At 36.1% G+C, this 12,767-nt stretch overlaps 1 protein-coding gene across 12 annotated transcripts in view; it reads right to left on the bottom strand.

The window, feature by feature from the left end:
• Ric8b (RIC8 guanine nucleotide exchange factor B) overlaps positions 1-12,767 on the bottom strand; it is a 114,256-nt gene that overhangs the window by 37,849 nt on the left and 63,640 nt on the right. For all 12 annotated transcript variants that reach the window (XR_007347380.1, XR_007347379.1, XR_001503221.2 and 9 more), the window contains 2 exons: positions 10,327-10,555; positions 9,494-9,589 (listed from right to left, as the gene is read on the bottom strand). Coding sequence is in view for 7 of the 12 variants with exons in the window: in XM_048802580.1 (XP_048658537.1) it covers positions 9,494-9,589; positions 10,327-10,555 (325 nt within the window). In the remaining 5 variants the exon portion in view is untranslated. The remainder of the gene's footprint in view (positions 1-9,493; positions 9,590-10,326; positions 10,556-12,767) is intronic.

The following is a 12,767-nucleotide window of genomic DNA, read 5'->3' on the forward strand; positions in this document are numbered from 1 at the left end:
CAATCATGGGTAGATAAAACATTGTATAAAATTACCTTCAGGCTGGGTGTGATAGGGCACACCTGTAATCCTAGCTACTCGGGAGGCTGAGGCAGTGGGATTGCAAGTTTGAGGCCAGCCTGGGCAACTTAGTGAGACCCTGTCTCAAAATAAAAAAACTTTTAAAAAGGGATGGGGATGTAGCCCAGTGGTAGAGCACTCCTGGGTTCAATCCCCCATAACAAAAGCAAAAAACAAATGTAACAAAATAAATAATCCTTCAGACTATGAGTATAAGGTACATAAAAAACATAAATAAATTTCCTGTTTGGACTTGGGTCCCACTGCCAAAATATCTCATTATGTTTATATGCAAATATTTCAAAATCAACCTAATTTCAAACATTTTTGGTGAGAGATAATCTGGGCACTTTCTATGTGTTAGTTGTGGTAATAGAGGTATACGCACATTATTTATAATCCTTGCAGTAACTCTGCAAAGAAGTAACAACAGGACCCTCATCCCTATTTTATAGATCTATCCTCAAAGGGTTAGTGTCACTTGCCTACTTTGTCTGTTCCTTTGTTTGCTCACTCACCCAAACGTCCACCCAAATACTTCTCTCTGGCTGTCCTATGAGAGAAGCTACTTTGTCTGAGCCCTTTTCTGTCAATTCTCTTCTCTCTTCCTGTCTTGTAAATCTTGGAATATTCAAGGGTTGAGTTCTTGAGCAACTCTTCATTGTTATATTCGCTCACACTGTTGGTGGTCTCATCCAATTTAATAGTTTTACACAATCTCTACCTCCTCATGACTCTTGAATTTATGTTGGCATGTTGATTTCTTCCTGACTTCAAGGTTTTTTAAAATCACTGAATAGAAATGTATTATAGGATTTTACAAAGTGCTATGGAAAGTAATAGATAAATGTAAGGACAAATTATATTAAAATTAACTTTCATTTTTAAGATTACATCCACAATGACAGAGAATATTCAACATAATACAATATTTAATATGCTGCAACTACCTTCTTTACAGACTGATTACAGAGCAAATCGGTGTCATGAAGACATCCCTCTAACCTTTATGCTAGTGCATTTCAGTCTGCAATGTACATTCCAAATAACTATGGATGTTGTTAAAATGCAGATTCTGATTCAGTAAATCTTGGTGGGACCTATAATTCTGCATTTCTTTCTTTCTTTTTTTTTTTTTAAACACTGGTGGCAAATTTGTGTGCAAATAATCCAGTATTGTTAACTATCCGTACAATATTGTACAACAGGTTTCTAGAACTTACTCATTTTATGTAACTGAAATTTTATTATACCCATTGAATAGATATAAAATCCCTAACCAGAGAATCTGACGTGCTCCCAAATCCAAAACTTGTTGAGCATTAAGAGAAGCCACAAATGGAAAATTCCACATATGACAGGAATATTGACCTCATGTAATATGTCACAGTCAATCATGGGTAGATGTTATATTGTGTAAAATCCATACTATCCCCAAGCCCTTGGTAAACACTAATTCCACTCTGCTATGACCTCCAGATTTTTATAGACTCCTCAAATTTAGCATGTCCTAAATGGGACTCTTGATGCTCCCACCAAAGCTCCTCATACAGTTTTCCGTCTCATTAACTGTTAATTAAAATTCATTCTTCCAATTGCTAAGTACGAAAACCTTGAAAATATCCTTCACTCCTTTTTCATTCCCCATATCCATCTACTAGCAAATTATGTTGGCTCTATTTCTGAAACACACCCATAATCCAACCACTTTTCACTACCAAGTAAGTCCAAGCTACCAACACTTCTCACCTGGATGAATATCATAGCCTCTAAGTGGTCCCTGCTTCTATCCTGCTACTTCTACTAGGATCATCTTTTCAAAGTCAGGTCATGTCACTCCTCAGAGTGCTCCAGTTTCCATGACTTCCCATCTCTCTCATAGTAGAAGGTAAGGTCCCCATAACTCCCTTATGAGGTGACATACACTCATTTCCTGCTACTTCTTTGACTTTGTTTTTACTATTCTCCTGGCTTATACTACTTCAGCTACACAGACTTCCATGGAATTTCTTAAACATGCCAAGTGTTTTCTTATCTCAGGTCCTTGCATTTACTGTTCTTTCAGCCCAGAAACGATTTTTCTACAAACTTCCATGGCTTTCTCGCTTAACTTCCTTCAAGGTCTCTGTTCAAATATCACTTACAAAAGAATTCCATGACCACCCCTTCGCTAACCTTAGCATTCTCTCCTTTGCCACCCTACCCCTGCCTCTACTCTAATTTTGCTCACAGCATTGACCACCATCTGGCATAGTATATGCTTTTGGTTTACTGTCTGCCCCCTTCTACAGAACTTACAGGGCAGGGATTTCTTTCTTTGGCTTATTGCTGTCTTTCTAGTGCCTGGAATATTATGGTTCTCAATAAATATTTATTGAATGAAGGGAAAATGAATTAATTCCAGTAACTTCTATTAAGTGATATATTAGTCTGTTTTATTACTATAAGGAAATACCTGAGTTGGTTAATTTCATGAAAAAAAGAGGTTTATTTAGTTCATAGTTCTGAAGGTTCAAATTCCAAGACTGTGTGGCTATATCCATCAAAGACAGCTTTGGTAAGGTGGAGAACAATATCACAATGGCAGGGGCATGTGTGAGAGAGAAAAAAATCACACCTTAAAACAGGAAGCTGCAATTCAGGGGGGGGCTCACTCTTTAAGAACTTGCTCTCAGAAAATCTCAAGGGTCTCCCAAAGGTTATCTTAATCCCTCAGGAGGGCAGCTCCTCCAATGACTGAAGAACTGCTCAACTCCCAACATCACCACTGTGGGAATCAAGCTTCTAACACATGAACCCTTGGAGGACAAACCATACCCAAACTGTAGCAGGTGGCTGCTATACAGTGAGGACTTGTGCTAGGAAATGAGGGTAGACACAAAATCAAGTAATAATTTACTATGCACCCACTATATGCCAGACCTTTTGTGAAAAATATTAATTTATTCAGTCAACTAACCTTCTTCCTTGCCTCTCTCTTTTTCTATAGCTGAGTGCCTACCATGTATCAGAAAGTACTGGAAGCATTGGAGATAAGGCTATAAATAAAAAATGAAAACTAAATCTCAGAAAATTGAATACTTTACCCAAATGTTATAAAATTCATATTTCAATATATCTGGGAGGGTAGAGCACAATACAAGGCACAAAGTAATTATGCAAAAAATTATTATTTGATTGTGCCAACTGTACTCCCATTTATCTCTCATTTCTAGAAGAATGAGATGTAATAAACATAGCATGTGTCCATAGTCCCACATTGCAAAATCTATATTACCATGTAAAAGTTGTTAGCTATTTATTTTGGTTCCTTTTTTTAAATGTAATTTTATTGTTGCTGTTGTTTTCTACCACTCCCCAACTACATATGTATTTCCCCCTTAGTACTACCCTCCAACAAGTTTTACTTTGATAAATTTTGTCTAGTTTTTCTTTCAAATCTACTAAATACACACCTCTTCTATAAGCCTCTCAAGACTAATTCAACCTGAATAAGTAATTTCTACCATCTGTTTTCTAACTGTCCATATATGGAATAATCAAAACCAATTTTCTTTGGGTATATGTGAGTTGGATTTAATTAGGTATTCAGTAATGACTGGCCATAATAACTAGAGTTTCATTTATACTATTATCAAGGGTAATCAGCTATTATATATATTTTTTTCTCTTGATCTTGGTGTGTAGCTCTGCTATTGAGCTACCACATCCAATCATTTGGTACTTTTAAGTTTTGCTTTCTTGATCATCATAGTCAGTAGGCACCCTCCTCAGAAGCAAGCTGAGTTCTGTATATGCTTTGTGCTATGGTTTGGGCATGATTTGAATGCAAACCCCAAGGTCCATCTTAGTCCCTAGTGTGGTAGGTGCTGAGAATGGTGAGACCTCTAAGTGGTAGGGCCTACAGGGAGGTCCTTAGGCCACTGGGGAACTGCGCTTAGAAAGGATTAAGGTAAGTTCTGTGGGACTCTGAAGCTCTTGTGAGAGCAAGCTGTTGTTAAGAACAAACTTGACTTATTTATTCTTTGGCTTTCTGTTTTAAGATGTGATTTATTCTTCCTGCATATGCGTCTGCCACAGTGCCTTGTGGCTCTCATCAGAGTTGAACCAATGCCAGTGGTTTGTCCTTAAATCTCTAGTGCTGAATAAACCAGTTTTCTTCATAATGTTAGCCTGCCTCAGGTATTTCATTACAGTAATGAAAAACAGACTAATATAGAAAATTGGTACCAAAGTGGCATTGCTACTATAACTATACCTGAAAATGTGGAGGCAGCTTTAGAATTGGGAGATGAGTAGAGAATGGAAGAGTTTGGAGGAGCAGTTTTTTAAAAAAGCCTCAAGCTGGGCGTGGTGGCATATGCCCGTAATCCCAGTGGCTCAGGAGGCTGAGGCAGGGGCATCACCAGCCTCAGCAATTTTAGGAGACCCTAAGCAACTTAGTGAGACCCTTTCTCAAAATAAAACATAAAAAGGGCTGGGGATGTAGCTCAGTAGTTAAGACAGCTGGAATGGAAAAAAAAAATGCCTAGCACGCTCTAAGCATATAGTTATGGGAGATTCTATTCTAATAAGGGCTCAGAAGACTATGGAACTAGTTTTGGGTGAAAAATGAGGATCTGAATAGAAACTGGAAGTAGGGTCATTATTGTTACACCACTGCAAAGAATTTGTATTGCATCCATGCCCCAAGACTTAGGGAAAGCTGAAATTAATAATGATGGACTAGAAATTTCAAAACAACAAAGCATTCAGGCTGTGACATGGGAATTACTGGCTGCTTTTAGTCAGATTCACAGCAAGAGCTGGGAGCAAAAGGAAACAGAGTAGAAAGATTTAGAGAATTCACACTCTGGCAAAGGAAGGAGCAAAGAAAAAGAATGTAAAGGTATAGCCAAGGAGGACCAGGCAAAGGGAATGTTTGCTAAAAAGTTTAGCAGGAGGAATGTTAACTATCAGGACAACTGAAAAAGGCTTTGAGGGCATTTCACAAATCTTCTAGGCCACCTCTCCTGTCCCAGGCCAGGCACAGATTTTTGGCTTCTACATAGTACTGGCTCTGCAGACATGAAGAATGCAGGAATTACAGAATCAAGGTGGCTTTCACTGAGATTTCAAAGGAAGGCCAGGGAAGCCAAGCAGAAATATGCTACAGGGTCAGAGCCCTTTCAAGGAGCACCTAATGGAGTGATGCATAGTAGATATGTGGGAGTAGAACCATGGTAAGGATCCTAGATAGACAAGAGTGACTAGCAACATGTCATACCCATCCAGGAAAGCCACCCACATTAGTATGCAGTCCTGTAAGGCTGTGACCAGCAAAGTTGTAGGGGTGGGAATGTTCAGGTCTTGGGGACCAACCCCTTGGGTCTGCCCTGCTGGTTTCTGGTCTTGTTTTGGGGCAATTCACCCTTTGTATTAGCCTATTCTTTCCTTTTGGAATGGGAAGGTATATCCCATTGTATACAATGGCCTCCCACCATTGTATGCTGGAAGGAGATAACTTATTTTGATATTCTAGGCTCACAGCTGGAAAATAAGCTCACTTTGAGTCTTAGATAAAACTCTGTTCTTTTGAATTAATGCTAGAATAAGTTAAAACTCTGGGACTATTGCGGAAGGAAAAGTTGTATTTTGCATTAAACATTGAGATACAGGGGTAGAATGCAATGGTCTTGATATGGTTTGAGTATATCCTCCAAGTTTTCATATGAGTCATTAAGAGGGTGGAAACTTAATCCCAATATGGTGATTAGTGTTGGCACCTTTGAGAAGTGATTAGGATTAGACAAGATCATGAGGGTAGAGCCTCCACAACTGAATATTGGTGGCTTTACAAGAAGATGTGGGGGAGAGACATGAGAAGAGACAAACACAAGTGCTCTATCTTCTCCAAGTGATGCCCTACATCTCCTTATTCTGCTAGCAAGAAGGCCATTGCCAGATGTAGTCCCTCAACCTTGGACCTGCAGAACCATGAGCCAAAATAGTAAAGCAATTTTCTTTATATAGTTGTCTGCCTTAGATATTTTGTTATAGTAATGAAAAACAGATTAATACATTTTGTATCTTTATCTTTTTACCTGTTATATTTCACCTGCTTTCCTATATTGTAGTGTTTCTTGAGGACAGAAAGTAGGCCTCATGAGCTTTTGTATCTACATTATACATGGCTCAAGACTTCCTATAAAGAAGCTGGTTTTGGTTGTTCAAGTTAGAGACAACAAAATCTAAACAGTTTGCCTGAATGATGATCTCAAGATTATCTTTGTAAAAACATAAAATAGAGAAAATACAGCATTTTCATGTATTATTCTTCACCAAGCCCTCTTAGTCAAGGTAGAATGTCTTAAAATAATAAAACTTAGAAACTACCACAAATGATTAGTTTATCTTGCTTAGATGATTATTTATGTGTTTACAGCTTTCTTTTCTTTCAATGGAATGTGAATTCCTGAAACATACAGTCCCAACTTTCTAATTTCTCTTCATCAGCACTATGTATTAGTATTTACTAAATCTTATCATAAATACAGACAGACAAAATAAACCTGATTCATTTATTAGGGGAAATTCTATGAATAAATGAATAATGAGGTGAATGGTAGCACCATATATTGAACTGTGGAACGAAGGGGAAGACTAGGTTAGGGACATAGGAAATCATATAAAGTTTGGGACATGTTAAACTTAAGTTAACTGCTACATATTCAATGGGAGGAGATGAGTGGACAGTTCAGTTCAATATGTAAGTCTGGGGCTTAGGAAATAGATCACAGCTAGAGAGAAAAACTTGGGAGTCATCAGCACACTCCCAATCAAAACTCCTGAATAAGATCACCAGGAAAGTAGAGATGAGACAAGGCAGTATTGCCTTGGGGCACTCAAACATTTACAGTTGGGATGAGAAGCATCAAAGAAGAGGTTCTCTACTGTGTCTAGAAACCACATAAAGAAAGAATTACAAGGAAGAGGGAATACTTAGACCAAATGCTATTGGATAATAAAAAGAAAAGACTTGAGAACTATTAGTTTGGCAATATTGGGTTGCTGACTTTGATAAACACCTTTGTATTGGAGTAGAAAGCATGAAAGCCTAATTAAAGAGGGTCCAGGAGAGAATCAAAGGTTAACTACAAAGAATATAAATGAGGAATATAGAAACTCTTTAGGAACACTGCATAAAGACAAGCAGAGAAATGGGAAGGCATAGAGAAGTAGGATTAATATAAAGGTTTTTTTTGTTGTTGTTTTAAGAGGGAAGATGTGTTTGGATGCTGGCAGAAATAATCTAGTACATTAAAAAAAAAAGTTGAAGTTCATAACCCACTTGAATCAAAGTGTGAAATATGATATATCAAGAACTATTATGTAATGTTTTGAACAACCAACAATAAAAATTTAAAAAAAAAGTTGAATATAAGAAGGGAGAAAAAGAATAAGCATAGAACAAAGCTCATCAGGTAAAAGGGAAATGGATCCAGAACAGATGCTGGCCACAGACAGTAGTGGGGATAATTCAAAGACTGAGAGAGGAAGAGACAAAGTATTAATGCTAAAAATACGACAGACAGTAGATGCAGTGGTGAAAAATGAAGTTTTGCCAATTTCTTATGGAAACAGAAAGTAAGGTCAACAAATGAGAGTGTGGAGAGAATAGATGGTGGAGATTTAAGAAAAGGAGTTATAAAATAATTATCCTGGAATGTTCTGGTGAGCCACTTAGGGCCAGACTAATCCATATGGTTACATTGCTTTACCCTATTTAAGTGCTCAGTGGAAGCCCACAGTAAATAGAAGACTGCATTTAACCTGTTTGTTGGATTTTTGCAGGTAAGTATGACTTGAAGAGAAATGAGAAATACTAGTTAAAGATGTATGGAAAGGGGCTAAGGTTGTGGCTCAGTGACTCGCCTAGCACGTGCGAGGCCCTGGGTTCAATCCTCAGCACCACATAAAAATAAATAAAATAAAGGTATTGTACATAACTACAACTAAATAATAATTTTTAAAAAATGTATGGAAAACAGAGATTGTAGTAAAGAGCTACAGGTGAGATCTAGCCTAAGTGATGGAGTAAAACGAATAATAGACTGCCAGTCCTCTTGGGGTTAACAGAAAGCTGAATTGAAGCACCAAGAGGAGGTGCTGGAAACTGGGATTTTAGAGGTCAGTTTTAGTTACTGTTAGAAGCAAAGACTTAGAATTTAAACTATAATCAAAAAGTTTAAAAGTCATCTTTGATTATTTTTTCTTTCTTTCTCAACACATATCCTGATCTATCAGCACATTATACGAGTTCTACTTTCAAAACATATCCCAACATATGAACTCACTGCTTTCACCCCATGCCAACCTGTCACCATCAGTTCTCTTCTGGGCTGGTCTCCTGGTTCTAATAAGGTCTACTCTACAGTCTACCCTAGCCAGAGCAATCTTAAAATATAAATGAGATCACTTCACTTCTCCTCTCAAAATACTCATGTTATCTCATCTCACTTAGAATCAAAAGTCCTTATAACCTGTGTTATCTGGCACTTGCTTATCTCTTACTTGATGTACCACTCTCTCCTTTGTGTATTTTTGCTTAATCATACAGGCTGCCTTGTTTTTCCTTAAGCATACCAAAGTATCCTCTTTTTTTCCTTTTAAAATATTTTTTTAGTTGTAGATGGACACAATATCTTTATTTTACGTATGTTTGTATGTATGTGGTGCTAAGGATCGAACCCAGTGCCTCATGCATGTGAGGCAAGCGCTCAACCACTGAGCTACAACCCCAGCCCCCCAAAGCATCCTCTTATCTCAGGGACTTGGAATTTGTTCTCTCTAGTAGATTCCTTTTCCAGACATTCTCAGAGACATTTTTCTTACTTATTCAACTTTTTGCTCAAAAGTTATCTCTTCACAGAGGCTCTCCCTTCTCCCCTTAAATATTCCCTTTCTCTTCCCCTGCTATAAAACTTTCTGCAGAACACTTATCATTTCCTGTCAGTACATTATATATTTATCTACTTTTTATCCCCCATAGTAAGGTAAACTCTACAAAGGTTAGGGTTAGACAGATTTCATCTGTTGTCCATTACTCAGAACAATGCTTATAAAACAACACATAGATCTCAATAAACATTTGTTGGATAAATGAATGAATGACTCAAAAAATTATACAAGATCGCTTGTTTTTAACTTTTTTGGCAGTACTGGGGCTCAAACCCATGGTTCTGCACGTACTAGGCAAGTGCTCTACCACTGAGCTATATCCCCAGCAAGATCACTTATTTCCTGATTGGAAGATTCCAAAGATTAAAACCAACTTTTCTGATTTTCTGAAAATCATTATGCGAGAATTCATTAGTTTTGTGTTAAAAAAAAAAAGAAGAAAAACTTATACAGTAAGATTAACTTTAAGATGTATTATGCATTAAGCAGTTACCTGATCTTTGAGAAATTTTCTGATGTTTCGATGGGCTCGGGAACATTCTGTTAATAAGCTGAGAACTGGAGTTAGACCCTCTCTATAGCTGCTTCCCTACAAAGAAAACCATACATGCTCTATTAGTTTAGTTTCTGAAAGTATTCCTTTCCTCCATGTAACATGAACATATGAATCACTTTCTTTGGTGGTGGGGAGCAGGATACATTAGTTTTTTCCTAACAATATTTCCATTTTTTCCCCCAGTTATCTTCATGTTTATTGACTGGTTTTATCCTTCCTTGATTTTCCTATATTTTCTAGGGTTCCCCCAGCTCAAGCTATGTGCTTAAATGAAACAAACGTTATGGTGACCTACCTATGCTCCCCTGCTGCCTTTTAACTAAATAATTACTTGATAAACTGAATGGCAGATCAGAGAAAATAAACAGTTCACAAGTAGAAAATTGGAAAAAAAAATTTTTTTAAATGTCTTTTAAAGGCATTACAGAAAATATCATCAAGTTTTTGATGGGATGATTTTTACTTTTGAGACTTTCAAAGTACCTACATGAAGGAGTAATTAATTTTACCTTTATTTTCAGGCAATAGTTACAAATTTGATAAACATGTTGCAAAAACAAATATTCAGCATTAAACAAATAAATTCATTACTTTTCAGTAATTCATCCTATATTACAATAAAATGCTTTCTAAAGTAAAATTAAGCAACATGTCAGTTATATAAAAAAAGCTTAGATTTAAAAATCATGTTCTGTGGTCTGTTTGTATGTAGGGCACATTTACATACTTTAGAAGCATCTTCTCAAAGGCTTCCACTCTATCAGCCTTACCTTGTCTATTCTCTTCTCCATAAAATTGAGTAAAACATGAATGGCTTCCATATTCATACCATTGTATTCCATGGTATTGTTTTTCAAAACTGTTTCTTTCTCAGCTGTTTTATCACTGGGCAGTTCATCTAAAGTTGTTGCCTCTTGGGCTGTTTCTTCATGGGTTAATGGACAAATGAGAACATCCAAACAAGAGACCGGAACATTGCTTAAAAGGTTGACTGCATTGCTGAAAAGCAATTTAAAAATACAATATTTTAACTTGATTGAACACTCCTTTACAATGCAAACATAATAATAATAAGTTCAGAGGTGACTTTTAGAAGTCAGTTAAAATTTTTCTTTTTCAAAATAAGCCATTAATATTACTTGGACCTTACTAAAAGAAAATAAAAACTGTCTGAAATACACATTTGACAAAATTAGGAAGAACAGACGTAAAATGGATAGACAAAAATCAAATGATGTCAGGTCACTTTCTGAAATGCTACAATAGGATTAAGTGAGCTTTAATGCCAGCCCTTTAATTTTATTATGACAACAATGCTAGCTTTGCATTTTCTTGGGGAGGGGGCAGTTTTAAATCCTTTTGTGCATCTACTGGTGTTTATTTCTTTTTAATTTAATTAATTTATTTTTTTGGTACCAGGAATTGAACTCAGGCGTGCTTAACCGCTGAGCCACACCCCCAGCTCTTTTATACATTTTATTTAGAAACAGGGCCTCACTGAGTTGCTTTAGCACCTCGATAAGTTGTTGAGGCTGGCTTTGAACTCAAGATCCTCCTGCCTCAGCCTCCTGAGCTATTGGGATTACAGGTGTGTGCCACCACACCCGACTTCCACTGGTGTTTTATTATTCCTTAGCTTACACCATAAAGCATTCAAGAAGAAATGCATATAAGCAGCTTATCACAATAGACTGACAACACTGTAGTACTAAATTTTGTTCTTTCTAGATGTACAAATACAATTTTTAAGTCATCCCATTTTGTGTAAGACATTTACAGAAAAAAGGAAAATGGTGTTTCTTTTCTCTCTCATCAGAAATGATAAGATTAGAAATAGCCTCATTTCTAATCTCCATCTCCTAGGCCTTTTGGTTATACATGAGCTTGAAATGCACCAGTAGGGGGAACTCAAACCTTGTATTTTTGGCATTCCCCGAAAACCTTGTTCTGTTACTCAGTGTACAAGAGAAATGACACTAACCGTTTAAAACTTAGACATGTTCTCAATGAGCATATTTCCCTTCGGGTATTATTTCATATTTTCATCTAAAAGAAGAGGTAGTATTATATGCTAACTGGATCTTAAATGCCTGAGCCTCAGAACTTCCTGATAAACAACAATGGAAAGACAGGCATTACATTTCCTAGTGACAGAGAAGCAGATCTAAAAATAACCACATCCTGACTAAAAATAAACTCTTGTAAATGCAATTTAAAAGTCTAACCACTTGGAAACCAAGTTCAGGGCTTAAACCATCTGATACTGTCTTAATTTAGATCATCGTAGTCTAAAATTTAAATTATAGTGACACTATTAAAAAATAGGAAAATAAAAACACCAAGGTTTTTATTTCCTTTGCCATGAATTGTGGTTCTATTCCTCCAAGAATAAATACTTCCTTTCTCTTTATGTTATAGAAAAATAAAAATTGGTAAGAAATCTGTTTGAAAATTAAACAATCAATGCAGAATAATGAGGAATAATGTATAGAGCATTAAAATATGAAATATGAGCAAAAAATAATTTATCCAGTCTATAAATAAACAGTTCTTGATAAAATACAAGTTATTTGGGTGTTCTCACTAAAATCTACCCCTATTTCTATTACACAAAGTCTAATTTTGGTTATTTGTAAATAATCTAAGGTAGTTGAAATATAATGCTTTCCCCACAAACCTTCTTTTAAAAATTTTTTGCAGGCTTCTGTAGTACCTTATTTATAGTTTAAAATGGTTCATTTCTGATTTAATAAGCATCTGGAAATTGCTATTAAATACAATAAATTCACTGGGAAAAAAAAAAAGTGTAGGAAAAAAAAAAAAAAGACTACCTAAGAGTGACTTTCTAAAACTATACAAACCATTCTGAAATGTTAGAATTTTTTTTCCCCTAAATTTGATTCTCTAAATCTATTAAAGACCAGACTGAAAAGTTTAAGATAGGGCATTTCATTACAAAAAAATGTTTCCCCTTTAAATTTGTTTAAATTTAAACAGTTTCCAGGAATTCAGGAAATTTAAGAAACCACATGTAGGGCTGGAATCAACAAATATTTGGAGGTTTTAGGCTTTTCAAGAAAAGTTCCCATATTCTCATTTCTTATTAAACAACTGGGTTCCCAAACAACTACAAAATTAATTTTCTGGCTCACTGTGTTTGAGCTATTCTTTTTAAGTAAGGAAGGCCAGCTTTTTGAGCTCTGTCACTTCT

Source organism: Marmota marmota, unplaced genomic scaffold (genome assembly GCF_001458135.2).
Source record: "Marmota marmota marmota unplaced genomic scaffold, marMar, whole genome shotgun sequence".
Lineage (NCBI taxonomy): Eukaryota > Metazoa > Chordata > Mammalia > Rodentia > Sciuridae > Marmota > Marmota marmota.